General features: G+C 31.5%; 3 protein-coding genes across 6 annotated transcripts; 2 read left to right on the top strand and 1 right to left on the bottom strand.

The window, feature by feature from the left end:
- Nucleotides 1-8,861: 8,861 nt before the first annotated feature.
- On the top strand, nt 8,862-10,507 carry LOC110693666. The gene is made up of 6 exons (XM_021870822.1): nt 8,862-9,219; nt 9,307-9,466; nt 9,569-9,697; nt 9,773-9,916; nt 10,030-10,230; nt 10,330-10,507. Exons 1-6 carry the CDS (start codon nt 9,173-9,175, stop codon nt 10,441-10,443), a joined length of 795 nt encoding a protein of 264 aa, XP_021726514.1. The 5' UTR covers nt 8,862-9,172; the 3' UTR covers nt 10,444-10,507.
- A 144-nt stretch (nt 10,508-10,651) lies between these two features.
- LOC110693667 (protein FAR1-RELATED SEQUENCE 5-like) lies at nt 10,652-15,027 on the bottom strand. Of its 2 annotated transcripts, XM_021870823.1 has the most exons (7): nt 14,602-15,027; nt 12,970-14,077; nt 11,723-12,725; nt 11,554-11,643; nt 11,395-11,478; nt 11,246-11,311; nt 10,652-11,157 (listed from the first exon to the last, which is right to left on the bottom strand). In XM_021870823.1, the coding sequence occupies exons 1-7, from the start codon at nt 14,834-14,836 to the stop codon at nt 10,675-10,677; spliced, it is 3,069 nt and encodes a 1,022-aa protein (XP_021726515.1). In that variant the 5' UTR covers nt 14,837-15,027; the 3' UTR covers nt 10,652-10,674. The 2 variants fall into 2 exon arrangements, with proteins under 2 accessions (XP_021726515.1, XP_021726516.1); XM_021870824.1 differs by lacking the exon at nt 11,554-11,643.
- Nucleotides 15,028-15,054: 27 nt separating this feature from the next.
- LOC110693668 (5-methyltetrahydropteroyltriglutamate--homocysteine methyltransferase-like) lies at nt 15,055-17,568 on the top strand. Of its 3 annotated transcripts, none has more exons than XM_021870826.1 (5): nt 15,055-15,472; nt 15,656-15,697; nt 16,103-16,268; nt 16,495-16,691; nt 17,301-17,568. In XM_021870826.1, the coding sequence occupies exons 3-5, from the start codon at nt 16,177-16,179 to the stop codon at nt 17,441-17,443; spliced, it is 432 nt and encodes a 143-aa protein (XP_021726518.1). In that variant the 5' UTR covers nt 15,055-15,472; nt 15,656-15,697; nt 16,103-16,176; the 3' UTR covers nt 17,444-17,568. The 3 variants fall into 3 exon arrangements, with proteins under 3 accessions (XP_021726518.1, XP_021726517.1, XP_021726519.1); XM_021870825.1 differs by having other exon boundaries at nt 15,055-15,410; XM_021870827.1 differs by lacking the exons at nt 15,055-15,472; nt 15,656-15,697 and adding an exon at nt 15,992-16,015.
- The last annotated feature ends 2,910 nt before the right edge of the window (nt 17,569-20,478 follow it).

Raw genomic sequence — 20,478 nt, forward strand, 5'->3', positions numbered from 1 at the left:
GATTGTCCTATTTAACCATTTTTTGTGAGTTTAATGGGTTGATAAGACAATTTTAGTGAGATGGGAGTTGATCAACAGAAAGCATTAAAGTATAAGTAGAATTTTAAGCATGATGTGAAGGGAAAGCAGAAAAACCATAAAGACTTGGGTCATTGTATTTGATATTATTAAGATAAGAGTGTGTTTTCTAGATCTACTTAATGATGAGCCATATGTATAAGTATTTTTTGTGTCTTTTCATCTCGATGAATCGTATTTGGGATTGATGTGATTTAATTTCGTAAAATTGATCAGTATATACGACATCCAAAAACTTTTCCCAACTAAACTTGATGACATTCAAATAAGTTAAGTAAGCAAAGGACCTCCTTGCCTAGCTTATCATATTGCCCTCTTCCAACAAGTAGTAGATAGTGAGGCCATGAATATCTAGCAATAGGCAAGATCACCTTATCAAACTTGCTAGCATTGCATCATATACACAATTGGCAAGATCACCCTACCTGTTATGTTTTTATCTCTTCTTTTTCAATTTAGCAAATTATCTCATTTTTCTTAATCAAAGTTCAATATATAGTAATGAAAGATTGATTTAGTTACGGATTTAGATCACCACTTTAATGCTCATTAGTACTGTTTAAGCCATTCGATTACATATTTTTTTTTATTCTCATTCCTTAAGACTTTAGATTTGTGCACAAAACCTATTTTATGAGCTAGGTAAAACCCCATTATCTTGTGTTATTTTTGCAAGGAGCCAAGGATAATTGAAGAATCATTCTCCCAAAAAAAAAAAAAAAAAACTGTGGTACCTCGAGATTGTAAGAGAGAAAATTGGAAACAAGAATAAGAGTACAGTACGGGCAATCCACGAAACTTGCACTTATCTTGGTAGTTGCACGTGTGGCATGCAAATGCGGAAGAATCTATATCACTTTAAGTTAATTAACCAATAAATTCTTTACATTACATCGACCTAATTTAAAAATACAACATTAAAAATGGAAATTATTAGATCTGTTCAAACTAACAAAAAAATGGAGATTATAAATGAGTAGATCACAGTAACACACGTTCACACCCATGCCATGCATTCAGATTTAAGATCTATTGTTATGTGCCGACATTATTGTACGTGGTTCGTTTGTGTAGTGTACCACTCTGAAATCCACAAGTTTTATTGGTTGGTCTTATTATATTTTTAGATTTGAATAGGAGTTAGGGGATGAGGAATTGAATATATATGATTATATAAGGTTAAATCTTGCAATCGAGTATGAAGATCGATCGATAGAGAACGTTTTACTCACTTAGATATTCTGCCCGTATCATAATAGTGTGCCAGATTTTTATAACTTTTAAGTGCGATAAAAATATACGTACTACACGTACATTTTTTCGGGGAAAAAAAATTGAATTGAAGGAGGACACTTTCACAACTTAATATTATGTATATATATTATTTCAAAGGTGATTATGGATAATTAACGATCATTCTGTTACAACAAAAAAGAGGCTTAATAAAAATTCATCAGCAAACATAAATGTAGCCACTCACACGCCTTCATCATTTTCTCTCTAAAGTTTTCTATGTCAAAAGTTGTCTAGCTTCTTCAAAATTTGGGAATCTTGCAAATATATTTTTCTAAAAACACTAGTGGAAAAAATCTCATTCGTAACAGCCTATTTGTAACGGGCAAAGCTTTGCCCGTTACGATTAAGATATTCGTAACAGACAAAATAGTGTCCGTTACGAATACTTATTTATTCGTAACGGGCAAAATAATGTCCGTTACGAATACTTATTTATTCGTAACGGGCAAAATAGTGTCCGTTACGAATATAATGTATTCGTAAGAAGCACTATTTTGCCCGTTACGAATAAATAAGTATTCGTAACAAACAATATTTTTCCCGTTACGAATACTATATTACACGTAGATGCCCAAACTTGGCCCAAATAATGAGAGGAGCCCAATACTTGCTTTTTAGTAATTAGTATACACTACACCCTAGTGTAGGTACCATAACCTACACCCCCTACAAAACGCAGCGTTTGCGTTTTTCCCCTACCCCCACAAACTACAGTAACTACCCCCACTCACTCCCACTAACCACAGTAAATTAGAAATAACTTCCCCTACCCCACATATATATTATTAAAAAAAAAAAAACTATCCATTTCAAATTATTCTCTCTCTAAAAACCATCTTCTTCATTTCTCTAGAATTTCTCTCTCATCAACACCGTCGAATCGGAACGAAATTCTCTTCAAATTATTGCAAAATTGCTTCAAAACACTTCATAATTGCTTCAAATGTCTGATATTCGAGATGAAATTAAACAATCACAAAAAAAAGAGTAAGTAATTTCGTTAGTTTTGTTCATTTTTTGAGATTGTAGTGCAATTTTATGTGTGAAACCTTAATTTTGTTCATTTTGTTGCGATTGTAGTGCGATTTTGCAAAAAACCACTACAGAGAAGAACATGAAAGAAGAAACTGCAAAATCGGAGCAAAATGTATCTAAAGAGTAAGTAATTTTGTTCATTTTTTTTCGATGACAATTATAGTGCGATTTTATGTGTGAAACCTAATTTTTGTTCAATTTTTTGCAATTGTAGTATGATTTTGGAGAAGAATACTTCAGAGACGAGTAATTTGTTGAAAATTTCTGAAGAAATGTATGAACTCTAACTTTTGTAAAACCTAATTTGTTCATATTCTTGCGATGAAAATTATAGAGCGAATTTATTTGTAAAACCTAATTTTTGTTAAAAATTTTTGCGATTGTAGTAATTGTTCTAAGATTTTACTGAAAATAACTAAAACATTAACAATTTATTAAATAAAACAGAGACGATGATGATGATGTACCTCTTCAGTCAAGAGTAGACAAATTGAAAAAAAACCGCCAAAATGATCCAATTGTAGATCCGGAACTTTTAAAAGATATTGACAAGTCAATTGGTACGGATTTAACAATGTCTCCACTACCAAGGTAATTAGTCATTTACAGAATATATTATGTTCATGTCTAATATGCTAGTTGTATTTGATAAAATTGGTTTTATCTTTGTTTAATATGTTATTTGTATATGATCATATTTGATACTCATAATGTTCATTTATAGATATAGTTATGATCATATATTTATATTTGTTCATATGAGTATTTATTGAGATTTAAAAACAAAAGTACATTTCATTGAAACATCATTGTATATGATCATATTTGATACTCATAATGTTCATTTATAGATATAATTATGATCATATATGTATATTTGTTCATTTGAGTATTCATTGAGATTTAAATAACAAATATACATTTCATTAAATCATCATGCACATATATAAATATGATAATAATCATTTCAGTGATATGCATTCAAACTAATGTCATGTAATTAATTTATAATGTAGTGATGTGCCATTTAGAGTGATACACTTGCTTCAATTTAGAGATGGGAAATCTGAACCATTAACTCTAAAGAAGGTTATAGAACAAAATGAATATGGTAATAGTTATGAAAGATACACTTTAAACAAGTAAGTTTATATGTATAAAATAATTGTTTTTACATTCAATTATTGTACATTGTATATATATACCAAACTTATTAGGTAATTCTTAAAATTTTAGTGAAAAAAAAAAGGTTCGAGTGAAATTTGTTATGTCAAAATCAAGACCACCAGAGACAAATCAAACAATAAGGTATAAAAGCTTTATACAAAATAACTAATTATCTTCTTCATTGTATAAATTAGTTCATACTTTAATATCATATTATATAAAATAATTCTGTTTTTTTTAAGTGAACAAAGTGAGAACATTCCTGCTACTAATGCAACAACTAAGAGTGTGTCTGCTACACATAACACAACTGACAAAGAGAGTAGGGATGAAAGGTATACTAATGATCAATTTTATATAAATAAATGTTCATTTTTATAACAGTATATTTTATGTACAATTTATGTGCATTTTTTATTTAAAGTATTTCTTAATATTGATTTCAGCAAGCAAGAAGAAGTTCAACCAAAAGTGCAAAGCAATCCAGTAAAGAATAGTCTTGGCCAAAAGTAAGAAAACTTAAATGTTCAATTTAGATAGACTATATGTTCATTTGAAAATCAGTACAAAAAAGTTTGCTCATGACCAATAGTAATATAAGTTATATGTTCATTTTTTTATTTACTAATCAAAATTGTAAATTCAAACATATTTTTAATGAAATATCAGAAAACCCAAAGATGATTCAAGAATAACAACATTAAAGGACAAGATGCAAGAAATACATTTAAACATAGAGAGAAACCCAAAGTATGTTTAAATTTAAATAATTGAATTAATTTAATCAATTAATGAATATATTTCAAAGTTAATATCATACATTTACAGAAAGTACAAAGAATCGACAATCAGAATTATGAGAAATCTCAAAAGAATGGAAAAGGCAAGCAAGGAAATCAGGAAAGGTAAATGATCATATTTATTGAATATTTTTGTTTAATAGTCATAAATATCAATTTTAACAATACTATTACTTTTGAAGGTGAAGCAAAAAAGAAAGAAAAAGGGCCAATAGAAGAGAAAACTGTGGAAAAAGGTAAAAATTTTAAAATGTACATTTTTATTACAAAAAATGTTCATATTGGAAAAGCATAATATTAAATATTCAATAAGGTTAAAAAAATTAAATTTTAACTAAATAAATTTTAATAGAAGGACAAGAAGGAAAAAAAAGGGACTGAAAAAGAGAAAAGCCCTAAAGACAAAACTGTGGAAGATGTCTTTCCAAAGACAACAAATGTAGAAGGTAAAAATTTATAAATGTACATTTTTATTACATAAAATGTTCATATTGGATCTACATAATATTGAATGTTCAATAAGATTAAAAAAAATATATAAATATTAACTAATTAAATTTTCATAGAAGGACAAGAGGGAAAAAAAGAGCCTGAAAAGGAGAAAATCCCTAAAGAGAAAACAGTGGAAGATGAGTCTACAAAGACAACAGATCCGAAAGGTAAATAGTGGAAAATGTACATATTCATTACCTGAAATGTTCATTTATATTGTATATAGTAAACATTTGTCATCCAATTTAATAAATGTTTATTTAATCTTTTATATTTGATCATTTCATATGCAGCACAAATTGCACCTGATTTTGTTCAAATTGAGGATGAAACTTATCTTCTAGATCAAGATGATGATAAAGTTTCCACAAAACTTAGTGAGGAGACAGCTCCATCATCACAAAAAAGTGATCAGTCAACCAAAATGAAAACAAGATACAAAATGGTTGCAAGGAAAAACAAAAACAAAAGCCTTGTTGTTGTGCCAAGTGGTAGAATTACAAGGAGCCAAGGTAATCATAATACTTTTCTGTTACACAATAAATATTACACTTTCAAATATACTAACATAAATTTTTTTTAAAAACAATAGATGTTCTGTTAGATGAATCTGAAAAGGGAAGCCTGAAGAAGGATGTTGAACCTGCTAAAGAAACCGCAAAAATAGGACAGAAGAGAAGAATGTCTACAAGGAATTTTCCTATTCAAAAGGAAGCTGATGCACCACCTCCAGCACCTACTCCAATAAAAAAAAATGGCAGGTGCTCCTGCTGAATATCCTCCAGACCAAGGCAAAAAGGGTAAATGTTCAATCTTAATGTATAGAATGATCATTTATGATGGTATATCATTAATGTTCAATTTCAATATATAGGTGGGAAAAAGAAAACTCTAGAAGAAGTGAAGAAAACTTCTAAGGTTGCTGGCAAAAGAAAAGCAGGTATATAATGATATATTATAAATGTTCAATTTCTATATATAGAATGATCATTTGAGAAAACAATTTTGTTCATTTTATCATTTGCTTACTGTACATTTTCAATACTTAAACAAAATTATATATATTTAATTTTCAGATGTCAGTCCTGCCAAGAGAAATGCTGGAAAGAGAAAAAAAAATACAAGAAGTACCATCAGATGAACCCTCTCAAGATCCTACTGATGAAAGTTCTACTGACAGTGATGATGATAGTGAAGAGTCAGTTTATAGAGCAGAAGAAGAGCCTGTCAGTGAGGATGATTATGAGGTGGAGGAAGAGGAGGAAGAGGATGAAGTAAAGCCAAGGAAGAAACAGGCAAAGAAAGGGAATTCAGTGAAGGCAAAGGTTGAAAAGGAGGAGCAAAAGATGGTACTGTATGATGAAGGAAAGATTGAAGGTAGGAGAAAAAAGAAAATGAAAACTGAAATGGTTCAAGCAATAGAAACTGATGAAGTTGAGGAAATTCAGGAAGATGAATTTGAGGAAGAGAAATCTTCAAAGAGAGGAGGACATGTGAAGTTCATTGCATGGATAAAAAAGATGACACCTACCCAAAAACAACAAGTTGTTGATATAGGGTTAGGATCACTTCTTGACATTAGTTTACCTCAACTTGATCAAAAGTTCTGTAACTGGTTATTGGGAAGTTTTGAAGAAAATAGCCAGTGTTTTGAACTACCAAAGAATGAAAAAATAGAAATTGAGGTAGAGGATGTTAGGGTAGTTTATGGCTTGCCTACAGGAGAAATTCCAATTGTTGAGCCAAATTCTGATAAAATTAGTGAGGAGTATGCAGAATTTCTGAAGAAATGGAGAAAATCATGGTCAGGAAAAACTCCATCAGTGAGTCAGGTATGATCAGTTTTAAATGTTCATTTTAAATACATTAAATGATCAAAAGTATAAATGTTTTGTTCATTTTGTTTGCAGATTGTGAATGGATACATAAATGATAAATTCACCAACAACAGACCACCAAGTGAACATTTCATTACTAACTTTTTAGCAGTGGCTGTGAACTGCTTGATGAAATGTGTATCAAACAATCAATGCCATTTCAAATTTCTTTATTCTATGATGGACAAAGAAAACATAAAAAATTTGAACTGGTGTCAGTTTGTATATGACTCACTTATCAAATGTCATGTTGATTGGAGAAAGCAGCAAGGCAAGGGGTTCTACAAAGGCCCTCTTCAATTTCTGATGGTATATTCTTAGATACAAAATGTTCATTTAAATTTAAATAAATGCACTTTTTTTTATTGTTTATGTTCTGTTCCATGTTTTCTTTTTTCTTGTAGTTGTTCTATTTTGATAGAGTTCAGAGGTTAGACAAAAGGCCTCCAAGAAAAATTCCTATCATATCTGCATGGAATAGAGACATGGTTCTTGAGAGGTTGAAGATTGAATTAGAATTGGGATTTGGGAGAGGGAAAATTCTACCAAGGATTGCTGCAGAAGTTGAAGAAAGTCCTAAGGTTATAAAATGATCACTTTTGTTAACATAAATGTTCATTTGTATAATCTGAAATGTTCAACTGCATAATTTTTAATATTCATTCATATAGGTTTTTATGGATGATTTTGTTTCCCTGGTAAAAACAACTTGTTCAAACCTGTCAAAGCTTTCTTCAAAATTGGTGAAGGCAAAGGATATCTTCCCTGGAAATGACTTGGTGAAAAAAGTTGATGAAGTTTTAGGAAAGGTGGTAGCTAGGGAACCATCAATTCTAAGCCAAGATGAAGAATTCTTTGGCAGTGAGGATTTCCTAAATGCACTTGCACAAGCTGAGAAGAATCTGATGCAAGGGTCTGAAAAGCAAACAACTGAGAAGCAAATGACTGGGAAGAAATTAACCAAAAAGGGAAAGGAAAAAGAACAAGAATATGACATCAGAAAAGCTTTCAGCTTGGGGTTGACTCCACCTTCTCCAGCCATTGGTAAATTCTAACTAAAAGAGACTATATATCCTAATTTTTATATGAAAAATTCTAAATTTGTGGTCTAAATTGTCCTAAACAGAAACAGGGCCCACCTTTTCAACACTTGGTGATATAATTGAACAACCAATAATTTCAACAAATGGTAATATGTTCATATATTTAATAATAATGTACATAAACTTAAGTAGAAATGTTCATTTCTAATTATTATGTGTAAATACTATTAACTTAGTGTATCTCCAAAATGATGATTTATAATACAGCTGAAGAAAAGGATGTGGGTAAAACTTCAGCAGCTTCAGAACAAAGAATTGAAGAATTTTCTAGAACTGGTATAATGTTCAATTAAAAAGTGTAAAATGTTCATTTACAAACAAGAAATATTCATTATTAATTGTATTTTTTTGTTAGACGCAGCAACTGGTTCAAAATTTGATGCTGACACTAGGTCAGATAATGAAGGATTGCCTAGAACAGGTATAATGTTCAATTATAAATACTCAAATGTTCATTTACAAAGAAATTATATTATATCTAATTAAATTTTTTCTTAGATGCAGGATCTGGTTCAGTGGTTGATGCTGACCCTAGGTCAGATGGTGGTGAAAAAAGTGATGATCCAAAAAACACAGTTGAAGGTGGAAAACAAAACAAGGAAGATGTTTTTGAAAAAACAAAAAATGATGAAAAAGTGGAGGGGTAAAATCCTGAAGACATGTCTTACTATTAGGGTTATGTAATGGTGTAGGATAAAATATCTAGATGGAACAATTTAACTTATGTTACTATCGTGTTGTAACTTGAAACTGGTGTTTCTCAAACTATTGTATGTGTGAACATTATTTTGTTGAATATGTAATATGAATGTGTGGTTTATGTTAAATCAATAGGTTTATGTTAAATCAATATCTTTCATTTTATGAATTGAAAATGATTCAGGGTGTTACATAAGAAGCTTTTATTTTATTAATATGTACTGACATTGTTTCACTTTTCAGTGAAAACAAGAAGATTGTTGCTTCATCCTCAAAAGTCACAAAAAGGTACATTATTTATATTAAGTAAATGTTCAAAAATAATAATGAACATTTTCATATACCTAAATGTACATTTGTGTTATGTAATATGACCAGGAATGATGATAAGAAAAAGTCAATTGCAGAAAAGAAGAAAAAAACTGAAAAGGAAAAGGTTGAAAGGTATAATTTCAAATTTATTTATATACACTCAAATGTTCATTTATGTTCCTCATAATTTTCTTAATTTAACAATATTTTATATTGAACAACAAGACCAAAACGCGAAAAGAAAACAATTCCTCCTGCTTTCCGATCTCCTTACTTGGTCAAGTACAAGGATCTGTTTAAAGATGAGAAAGCCATGAACCAAATTGCAGTAGACTTTGCTCTTGGTGGAAAAGATGAAAGGTAATTACTTACACTAATTAAACTTAAGGTTTAATATCTTTTATAAAAATATGTTCACATTCATATTATTAAATGTTCATAATGCAGTGCACTCTTATACTATGATGGCTTGAATCTCATCAATAGAAATGAAATGAAAACTCTTGGAGATGATGTTGAAGTGACAAATTGTGTCATAGATGGATGGGCAAGGTTTCTTAATCATAAAAAGCCGAGAAACAAGATTTATTTCTCAACAGTGCTTCATGTTAGTCTTTCTTCTTTTTTTATATTATTGATTCTATTTTCCTATGATAAATAATTGCTAAAAATTCATTTAACTTCTATATGTTTGTTTGTATTTCAACAGCACATTATGTGCACAAATAGAGTTTGTCAAGAAGGATCATCAATGAAGACAAGAATTAATGCCTTCATAGAAAGAATTGACAATGAACTGAAGTTGAATAAAATTGACAGCATTGTTGGATATAAACAGGTATTAATTCTTGTTTAATACAAATGTTCAATTACATTCAATATATTGTCCAATAACATTATATAATTTGTTCAGGTCTTCTTCCCAGTATCAACTTCTCAACATTTTTTTCTGTTGTGCGTCAATCATATAGAAGACAAAATTCATATAATTGACAATAGAAAACTACCAAAAAAGGTATCAGTCAAAGCAAAATATGAAGAACAACCAAAAATGATGGTGAGATAATATGTTCATTTATAGTTGACTACATGATCAATTATTTTTATTTATTGTTCATGTCTTCATCACAATACAAACTTCTAAACAATTTTTACTCTTTTTTCTATCAGTTAAAAGGATTGGCAGAGTACATGAAACACCTTGGATATCAAGATGCAAAAAGAATTGAAGACTACACAGTTGTTTTGGAAAAGATGAAATGGCGTAGCAACAATGACTATACAAACTGTGGAGTTTACATTATGAAGCATATGGAAACCTTCACTGCTGATCCTAATGAGAGTTGGATTTGTGATTTAAAACCAAACAATGTAAGAGTTATAAATGATCAATTATTTAAGATATAATATTCATTTATGAAACAGTAAAGATTGTTTAATTAAAATTTGACAATTCATTTTGTTCAACAGGTGGAACAAATTAGAAATCTAAGGCTCCAATACACAGCAGAACTGATGTTATTTGAAGAAAACACTGAATCAAGAGCAAATAGAAGGAAAGCTAGAAAATTTGCAACTTTGTAGTTTCAAATGTTCATTTACAACTATGTATATGTTCATTTCTTATATATGACTATTTTTTTTTTTTTAGAAGTAGACTTATGGATTTTATTTTAATATTATTGTAATTGATATTTCATTTTAATCTTTGAATGAAAGTTTTTTATATAATAGATCGAAAATTCAAAATTACAAAATAGTAATTAAATCAACATTACAAAAAAGTCTAATGTTTATAAAGTTCTGGAATACTAATTATTTATCTTTATTAGCCAAACGTTTAGCTACACTTGTATCAAAAAAGGCTAACAACCTATCATATTTAGAAGAAATCTTTTTAGAACCTAATTGAACATTTCTTGATTGAAGAATTGGAACACGAGCACCTTGATCATTTCTTTGAACTGTGGGAGGAGTAACTTGAACATTCTGAACAGGAAATCCTTGATCATTTATTTGAACCGTAGGAGAAATAACTTGAACATTTGTTGATTGAACATTCCTGGAGTTGGATATGATCATTTCTGGATTGGTGTTTGAACAATTCTGAGTTTGATTTTGAACATTCCTGGGAACAGTAGGTTGAATAACAACAGGAGATTTTGTTGACGCACTAGTATGAATTGGAACTCTTGGATTAATTTGAGAGTAAGTTTTAACACCAGAAGCACCTTTATTTGCAACAAAATTAGAACAAGGTTGAACAGCAGAAACACCTTCAAGATTTAAATCCTTTGCCTTTAAAAAAAATTAAATTGATCATTAATAAACCAGTATATGATCAGTTACAAACACTTATACAAACAAATATGGAAAAAAAAAAAACCTTAGCAATAGATGAAATATCAACATCAATAGATATGATAGATGAAAGAGAGCTTTCACCAGTAGCCTACAAAAAAACCAAAATAAAATATAAAAAATAAAAAATTAAATAAAAAAAAATTATAATATAGATCATAAATGTTCATATACCTGATCAAAATCATTGGAAATACTATGATTTGATTCCTTAGAACTAGAAGGAATTTCTTCTACAACAGCTGATTTTAAGCCGACCTATATTTTTAAATTATAAAAATCAATATTAATAAAATATAAATAAAATGTTTTTTTTGGCACATTTGAATTTACCTGAGCCCGTTTATTGCTCAAAACAATCAATTCAATGGGATCACTAATAGAATTAGCATAAGTAACAGCACAACCGTTCTCATCAAGTTCCTATTTAAAAAGAAAAAACATAAATGATCATTTACGAAAACTGAAATGATCAATTTGAAAATATGAAATGATCATATACCTGTACAACTGCTTGCCCTATACCCCTTTTGTAAGGAGTGTACAGAGACTTTTTCCTCTTGAAATTACCCTTTGCCTTGTTACACTGCTTCTCCAAGGTACTCTTAGGCCTTACATTCCTCTCACCTTTAGGCCTAGCTTTTGGAGGATTCTTGATCTCAAGATCAACAATTTCAACCTCTTTAACAGGTTCACTAAAGTCAATTACACCTGATACACTCTCAACCTTTTCTTTTAACAGATTGAAATAACACTCAACCTCTGCCCTTGCATTCAAAGAATTCTGACAACTTGTTATCAACTTAACAAACTTTCTGATTGTTTGTGACCTCCAAACACTAGTAGCCACAACATTTGTCCTCAAAATAGGTTCTTCAATACCATGACTACACATGGCAGCCTTTGTCCATCGTTTCATTATATACTCTTGTGGAATATTACGCACACAATGCAAATGATATACTCGAAGAGAATGAGAACAAAGTAAACCAGTCTCACTAAAGTACATGCATGTGCAACAAATTGCATGTGTTTCCTTATTAAAAACAACTTCATGCTTAATTATATCCTTCCCAGGCCTCCAAAGAAGATATGAATATTCTGGAAAACGCAAACCATTATTAACATGATCATAAGCTGTCCCCCTAATGAACTCCTCTTCAAAAAGAACATAAGCTTGAATAGTGTACAATGATCTTGCATGAACTAATATACCAATATTAGCAAAAGCTAGGTGCCTATTACCCCTCAGAGTATTGTAATCTCTTGCACCTTCCTTACTTCTCCACTCAGAAATGACATCAAGAAAAACATGATAAAAATCACATAAACCTTGAGTCTTATTAAGACGTTGTGAAACTGACTTATTAGTAGTTTCACTACGTTGAGAAGACAATATACCACCAGACCAATACTTCTTAGAATAAGCAGGACACCACATTTCCTTTATTTTATACAAATCACATAACCAATCATCATTTTCACATTTGTATTTATCACACATCCTGTATAACAGAAATGATCATATATTAATTTAAAAATGAACAAAATATAAATTAAAATATGTACATTTGTGTAAAGAATAATGATCATAAACAATATGGACACTAATAATATTATGATAACATACATAACAAAGTAAATTGTATGATCATATGTAAAACACTACATGTTCATATATATATCACATAATAATCAAATATATCACATAATAAAAATAAAAAATAAATACAAAAAACAATAATTTACCTTTTCCAGAAATATTCAAATTCAGCAGGAGTTTCACAATACTTCAAAAGATATCCAAACAAATCTGTAAAGCCTTCCAAAGCTCTCAATGCTCCAATGTGTTTCTTAGAATTTTGTTCAAGATGCCATACACATAAACGATGATGAACAGTTGAAGGAAAAATGTTTCTTATACCCGCTGCAATCGCTTGTGCTTGATCAGTCATAATTGTAATGGGACTTTTCCTCCCCATTGAGTGCAAAAATGTATCAAACAACCAATCAAAAGACTCGGTGCGCTCATTAAGAATAAAACCCATACCAAACATGACATTGTTACCATGATGGTTCATCCCAACAAATGGAGCACATATCATTCCATATTTATTAGTTCTATAAGTTGTATCAAAAACCAACAAATCTCCAAAGTAATGATAATCTCTCATCATCCTACCATCACGCCAAAAAAAACTAACTAAAGCACCACTATCATCTTGTTCAAAATCATAATAAAAATCTGTCTCATCCACATGTCTCTTGGCAAAATATTTAATCAATTGGTTACCATCACATCCTTCAATTTGGGCAGCTTTTTCAGATGACAATGCATTATAAGCATCAGAAGCAGTAAAACAAAGATTAGGAGATCCCCCAACCTCCTTCTTTAGAACCCTCAAAGAATCAGTAACTTTGACTCCACTCAATTTCATTGTTGAAATGAAAAGAAGCTGCTCTTTATTCACATCTCTTTGAGACCTTATCAAATGCCTTTTTTCAGGAGGAATCATAGCATGATTATGAACCATTTCATGTCTTGTACATGTATAGACCCCTAAATGATCAATATGAAACTGCACAAAAGCTAAACAACCAGTTCGATGATCCAACTTCTCATAAATCCTTTTATTCTTACACTTATTATCTTTGAATCCCTCATTACAACAAACAAATCTTTTCATCAAAAAAGAATCATCTCTTCTTCTCTTACTCTTCCCAATTCGAATTCCAAAACCTTTCCTAAAAGCATATTCATTATACGCTTCGAAAGCTTCATCTTCAGATTTAAATTCTTTATCCTTTAATTCAGACTGTTCTGCTTCTAAATACATAATATCATCATTTTTTTCCACTGCACAATATACAATTATAAATGATCATAAAGAGTTTCATGAATGAACAATAACAAATAAGTAAAATGTTCAATATCAAAACAGCACATGATCAATTGCAAAAAGAATTTCAGCACATAATATTTTGAACAATATTTTCATTATTTACCACTACACATAATATCGATATAAAAATGTAAAAATAAATGATCAAAAATGACTTTAAGACTGAACATAAACACATTAGTAACAATGAATAAGAAAACATAAACGATTAATTGAAAGTATAATCTACAAAATATACGACAAAAACACACAATTCTAAAACACAGAGAAAACAACAAATGAAACAACAAATGAAGCAACAAAATGTTCATACAAAGTACAACAATCCAAAAACGTTCATCATAATGTAATCAAAGTAGTAAATTCAAAAATCGAAAGTGAATAATAATACATCAATTAAGTTCAAATTAACAGAGCATTATAACAGAACAAATTAGGGATAATTAAAAATTGAAAAATTATGATCACAATTACTCACATTGTTGCACAAACGAATCAACGAAACGAAGTCCAGAAGGAAACACACGCTCGCAATCGCGATCAAAATCAACGCAATCTCCAGATGCAGAATTCGCCATTGATGATCGGTAACAATTAACGAATTCGTTCAAAAAATCAAATGAAGAAGATGAATTAGCGAGAGAAAAATGTAGATCTAAAATGGAGGTTGGTTGATCAATTGAAGAGAGAGAAAAAATAGGGTTTAAAATCATATATATACATAAATTGAATAATAAGAATCAAAGGAAAAAGGAAAAAAGAGGAAGAAAAGAAAAAAAGAAAAAAAGGAAAAAAAAAAAAAAAAAAAGGAAAGAATCGCAAATACCAGCTACAAAACGACGTAGCATAGGGGGGGTGTAGGGAACACACCCTACACTAGGGTGTAGGGTAAAATTTTCAGCTTTTTAGGGTTTCACCTCTCTTTCTCATCAGTCCCTCACTCCCTCTCTCTCTCTCTCATCAATCGCCCACTCCCTCTCTCTCTCTCTCCTCTCCTCCCCGTCATTCACCTCTCCTCTCCTTCCTTCCCATCTCCAATACTTGAGTAGCGATTGTGTTCATCTTGAGACGAGCAACTTGACCGGCGGCTTCATGCACGAGCTCCCAAGCGGCGTCGTTTTGGGCGGAGGTGTAACCGGCGGTGACGGAACTCTTGCTCGAAAACCCACTCCGGTTCGACCAGGGTCCGAACCCGGTAGCGTCGATTGTGGCGACGTTGAGAACACCCAAGTCCGTAGGCTTCTTCATCTTTAGATCTAAGTCGTTAGTTGAACGAACTGATGCTAGGTAAGATTTTTCTCTTTGTAATCATCGAATATTAAGTTGGAAGATTTATCAGTTTGAATGTGGTAAACGATGATTGTCTGAGTTGATTCAACTTTATTTTTTGAAATTTATGTTGTTTTTAATTGATTTAAGTTTCTGGGTACTGGATTTTTGGGATATTTTGTGCTGAATTTTTGCAATTTAGGGTTTGATTTTAATTTAATGGTGAAGAAGTTAACAATTTTCCCCAATTTGATTTTGAACAGAAGGAAAGAAAGCGAAATTGACATGGAAGAATCTCGAGAAAGGTATTGATTTGATTTAATTGAATTTGATTTGGCTTTTGAACATCTATCGGGGATCATCCCTAATTTCTAGTATGTTTGATTGAATTTGGCTTTTGAACCTTGGAATTTGTTAATTTTAGGGTTTTTTGAATAATAATATGAGTCAAATGTTTAAATTATATTGCGTTATATTTGTTTATTATAGTGTATTAGTAGTGCATAATCGACCAATAAATTGCTATATCGCCTTATGAAATTGGTTAAATTGCCTTGTGAAATTGGTTAAATTATACTGCGTTATATTTGTCTCCTACTTGTTGTTGTCCAAGCCTGCTAAGGGTGACTTAACTTGTATCTCAAACAAATAAATTTATGTCGCCTAATAAAGACGTTCGGCTGACTTAATTAGTTGTTTTTTGCTTGCAGACAAGCTTGTGGTCTCCACTTCCTGCTCACTTCTTCACACTACTGTTGATCTTGTTAACGAGACTTAAAGCTTGATGATGAAATCAAGTCATGGCTTGCATTTGCTACACAGAAAGTTGTTGAAGTTAACGCTTTGGCCAAGGCATTGTCTGGTCAGAAGGATGAGGTAAACCCCAATGCTACTACATTTTGCTTGCCATAAGTTTTTCTTATTTCTTTTTTTATTATTATTATTAACACTTACTTTTTATATAGTTTTGTGACAATTCCTTTGGTTGTGAATATCATATTTGATCCTCAGAAACTGGGATTATAATAAAACTCTGTTCAAATAGATTGTTTTGATTGTGGCTCAATTTCTCATATATTTATTTGTGTTATTCTGTATTCAGGCACGAGACTTGCTACCAAATTGCTTTGGCCATCAAGGATGAGGTTGAGGATCTTGAGAAGGCTGGTATCAATGTTATCCAAATTGACGAGGTTGCTTTGAGAGAAGGTTTGCCACTCAGGAAGTCTGAGCACGTTAGCTACTTGAAGTGGGCCGTCCACTCCTTCCGTATCACCAATGTTGGAGTCCAAGACCCAGGTAACTTTTGCTACATTGTGACTCGTGTTGCTGAATTTTGTACCAGGAAGTTCTTGTGCTATAAAAATGAATTTCAATGCTCATCTCTGTATTTTTGCTTTAATGATTGAATTTATTTCTTGTACAGTTAATTTCCCACTTATATTTCAACTAATTGAGCTCAAAATGTAAGATATTGTAGCAATTTGAGTAACCCCATTATGTATGGTTGTGAATATATGAATGAGAGTGGATGAAAAAAGAAGCATTTTGCTGTTTTCTGGCTTTTTGGATTTTGAAATTGAAATGTACAGGCTTAATCTCGTTCCATCTTATAAAATAGATGGGCCATGACGCTGAGACGGGGAGGTGGGGATTAGTAGCTAGGCATACTCCACCCCTTTCTTAGTTCTTGTGCTATAAAAATGAATTTCAATGCTACTTGAGAAATTATCAGTTAACAAACCCGGACTGGAAAAACCAAATTAGTTTTCGGGTTCCCATCCTATGTTTTTTACAGTTAGCTAGTAAAATTCTTCTGATTTTAGCTCACTATATGTGTTCATATTATGGTCTTCCTGTCAAAAATATTACTGTCGTGTGTCTAACAAAAACAGAATTATGTTGCAGATTTTCCCATTGCCCAGGAATTTACACTAATGAGCAAGTCGAAGCAAGGAAGAAAGTGGCTAATGTTGTTCATGCAAAGGGTGCATTCATCTTCTGTCAGTTGGTCGAGCCTCGCATACAAATTAACTATTCACTCTATATAGTTATAAATTTTCATGTTGTATTAAGGACTATTATTTATATAGTAGCTTTTGACTCATGTTAGGGAGTTGTAAAGTTGTATCTTTGATTTTATAATTAATTAAATTTTACATTTATTATTATTGAATATTGATAATAGTAATTAAAATTTGGCATCATAAAAGGTTATCAGGTTAGCAGTGTAGCAGGTATCACCTGCTGCATTTTTTTTTTAATTTGGGTTCAATTGTATTTGTAACGGACAGTTTGACTGCCCGTTACAAATAACGGGTTATTCGTAACGGGCAGTCAAACTGCCTGTTACGAATAACATAACCTGTCCATAACGGCAGCATACGTAACGCCCGCTGCCCATTACGGATAGGCTATTTTTGCCCATTACGGATAACTATTTTTTCACTAGTGAAAACTATTCATGTTATTATCATACGGTTCAATAAATTACAATGTGTAAATGCAGTTAACTAGTACCCCTTTTTAGAGATCGGATTAGTTTAGTATAGTGTGTTTAGTTTAGTGTAGGATTGGTGAAATATCGTCAATTAGGTCAATTGATTATTCAAATTCAATTTCTTGAATCAGATGACAATATGCTTGTGAAGATCATATTCTACAACGCAATGCAGAGTGCATCTTGACGCATAGCTCCTATGTGTTTTGGAAACACAGAAGAGAGTGAAATAGTCAATTGATATTTATAAATATATTTTTTTATTGTTATAGTGGTATTTTTTGTATACTATTATACATTTATATTATACTACTAGATTATAGATTGTCTTAGTAGTACTATTATATCTCATAGTGGTACGTATAATATTTAATTTAAAAGGAAAATTTGTCACAAAGGACCTTTTATGTCCACTATTTTGTGAGAAAGGACCTTTTAAAAAAAAGGTGGCAACAAGGGACCAAAAATGAGTTTTTATTTGTGAAGAGGGACCATTGCCCAGAAAGCAGGATTTGACCCGCCAACTCCGGTGTTGACCACCTTATCCCCACCCCTTTCATGGCAGCAATCCCTTCCTCTACCCCGAAAACCCTTCTCTTTCAAGGTAGCCTAGCGTCCTAGCCTTTCCCACAACCCTCCACCCCCTCTCCCCTGCCGCTGTCGGTGCCGACCCAGGCGCCCAAGCCTCTCCATGTCGGTGACCCTCCGATCCCCACCGTCTTTCCCTCTCTTTAATTTTCTCCTCTCATTTCTCTGCTTTTGCGCGAAGATCGATCTTCGTTTCTACAAATTTTGCACAATTTTACATCCAATTTGCTTTCAAAACTTCTGAACCCATTCAATTGAACCCAATTTCTTCAAAAACTCATCCAATTCCATACCCTTCATTAACTCATTCAGAAATTTGATTCCATCCCTCTCGTTTTTCAATTCTCTAAATCCCTAAATTCTAGGATTAGGGTGGAGGAAATCGCATGAATTTTTATAGTAATCAGGGTGGAGGAAAGGGAGTGGGGGTAGGGAAAGGGGAGGAGCAGGCTGTCGTGAAATGGGTGGTGGGTGTGAGGTCAGTGCTAGCAGTGGAGAGGTAGAGGGAGTGGTTAGGGCTGGTGAGTTTGTTGTGAAAGGGGAGCGGGAAGATGGAGGCGGTGCGGGTGGGGGTGGTCAGGTGGAGGAAAGAGGAGGCTGTCGTGAAAGGGGTGGGGCTAAGGTGAATTTCGGGCATAGGTCCCTCCTCACACAAAAAAAAATCCATATTTGGTCCCTCCTTGCCACCTTTTTTTTAAAAGGTCCTTTGTAACAAATTTTCCAACTTAAAATTTACATACTTATTTGTACCATTAAAAAATATTTATACCACTAGAGCGTTTAATGGTCTATTTACTGATTTGATAGTACTTTATATTCATGTTAATATTTACAACTTAGTCATTCTATTTATTTCAAAATAAATAAGTGTTACGTGTCAATACTTCTCCCACAATGCAGGATATTCATATGAATCCTTGTTTGACGAAGGATCAGAATACTCGACCTTCATTTGATTCAGATCAATATGTTATGTATTTGTTGAATACGGAGTATGATTTATTTTGTATATAGTGTATATATGTATATGACTTTGTATCAAATTGACTTTACTCCCTGTTAATAAAAGTACGTTTATCAATTGTTAACAATTTAGTTTTGTAACTTAAAAGAGTTAAAACCATACCAACAAAAAATTTCTTAACCAATCAGGGCAATCCGCACTATCTTAAGCAAATCAAATAATCAATTAGATCTCCTTTCATTCCATTTCACAAAATAATAAAAAATTGAATAGATTCAGTTGCATGTGGTACGTGTCGGACCAAAATGAACAAAGAGAGTTCATATTTAATGCACTCATTAAGGATTATTAATGACTGTTTAATGCATCACCTTATTTCTTGCGGCACGTAAATGTGACCTACCTGTACAAATTACCTCTTCAATCAGTTCTTAGGAAAAAAATAATAAAAAAAGTAGGGTCTAATTGATAAATTATGACCCTTATTAGCTATCATGATCAATAATTCACTTGAATTGGACTAATTAATGAGTCATTTGATAGCATTAGCTTTATTTAAAGACATCCGATAAAATTACCAATGTAATTTATCAAGTCAATTGATCATAATAATTACCGATGTTGGTGATATTTAAATATGAGATCAAGTCTTGTTCATTCTCTCTTTATACCTTAAACAAATTTCATTATAGTTAATAAGCTCTGGCCATCGTATTTTATAAAAATCAACTAAAACTTAACTCACTTAGTAATGATCTTAACTCAAATCCTGGAGGTTTGAATTTTGCCAAATTAGAGATCGAGACTGGGGCTCGAATTTTGCCAAGTAAAGGTGTTGAGAATTCCTTTTCATTTCAATTTTGTTTTTGCAGATACTAGACCAAAGAGACCTTTATGTGTAGTTAAGATCCCCTCCTTACCATTACAGAATTACATTATCAATGTTTTTTTTTTTTTTTTTTTTTATAATTATTATTGTTTTTTGTATTCACATCATCAGGAAAAAAAAGGTAGTTTTTAATTTTTATACACTT

This window comes from Chenopodium quinoa, unplaced genomic scaffold, assembly GCF_001683475.1.
Source record: "Chenopodium quinoa cultivar QQ74 unplaced genomic scaffold, ASM168347v1, whole genome shotgun sequence".
NCBI classification, from domain to species: domain Eukaryota; kingdom Viridiplantae; phylum Streptophyta; class Magnoliopsida; order Caryophyllales; family Amaranthaceae; genus Chenopodium; species Chenopodium quinoa.

Excerpts from the sequence above, each read along its gene's own strand:
- LOC110693666 (XM_021870822.1), top strand. The coding sequence starts at position 9,173 with ATGAACCAAATTGCAGTAGACTTTGCTCTTGGTGGAAAAGATGAAAG. Across the intron at positions 9,220-9,306 it reads CTTGGTGGAAAAGATGAAAG|TGCACTCTTATACTATGATG; the intron begins GTAATTACTTAC and ends TTCATAATGCAG. Across the intron at positions 9,917-10,029 it reads AAGAACAACCAAAAATGATG|TTAAAAGGATTGGCAGAGTA; the intron begins GTGAGATAATAT and ends TTTTTCTATCAG.
- LOC110693667 (XM_021870823.1), bottom strand. The coding sequence starts at position 14,836 with ATGATTTTAAACCCTATTTTTTCTCTCTCTTCAATTGATCAACCAACC. Across the intron at positions 14,078-14,601 it reads TGATTCGTTTGTGCAACAAT|TGGAAAAAAATGATGATATT; the intron begins GTGAGTAATTGT and ends TATATTGTGCAG. Across the intron at positions 11,479-11,553 it reads TGAGCAATAAACGGGCTCAG|GTCGGCTTAAAATCAGCTGT; the intron begins GTAAATTCAAAT and ends TTAAAAATATAG.
- LOC110693668 (XM_021870826.1), top strand. The coding sequence starts at position 16,177 with ATGATGAAATCAAGTCATGGCTTGCATTTGCTACACAGAAAGTTGTTG. Across the intron at positions 16,269-16,494 it reads TGTCTGGTCAGAAGGATGAG|GCACGAGACTTGCTACCAAA; the intron begins GTAAACCCCAAT and ends TTCTGTATTCAG. Across the intron at positions 16,692-17,300 it reads TGTTGGAGTCCAAGACCCAG|ATTTTCCCATTGCCCAGGAA; the intron begins GTAACTTTTGCT and ends ATTATGTTGCAG.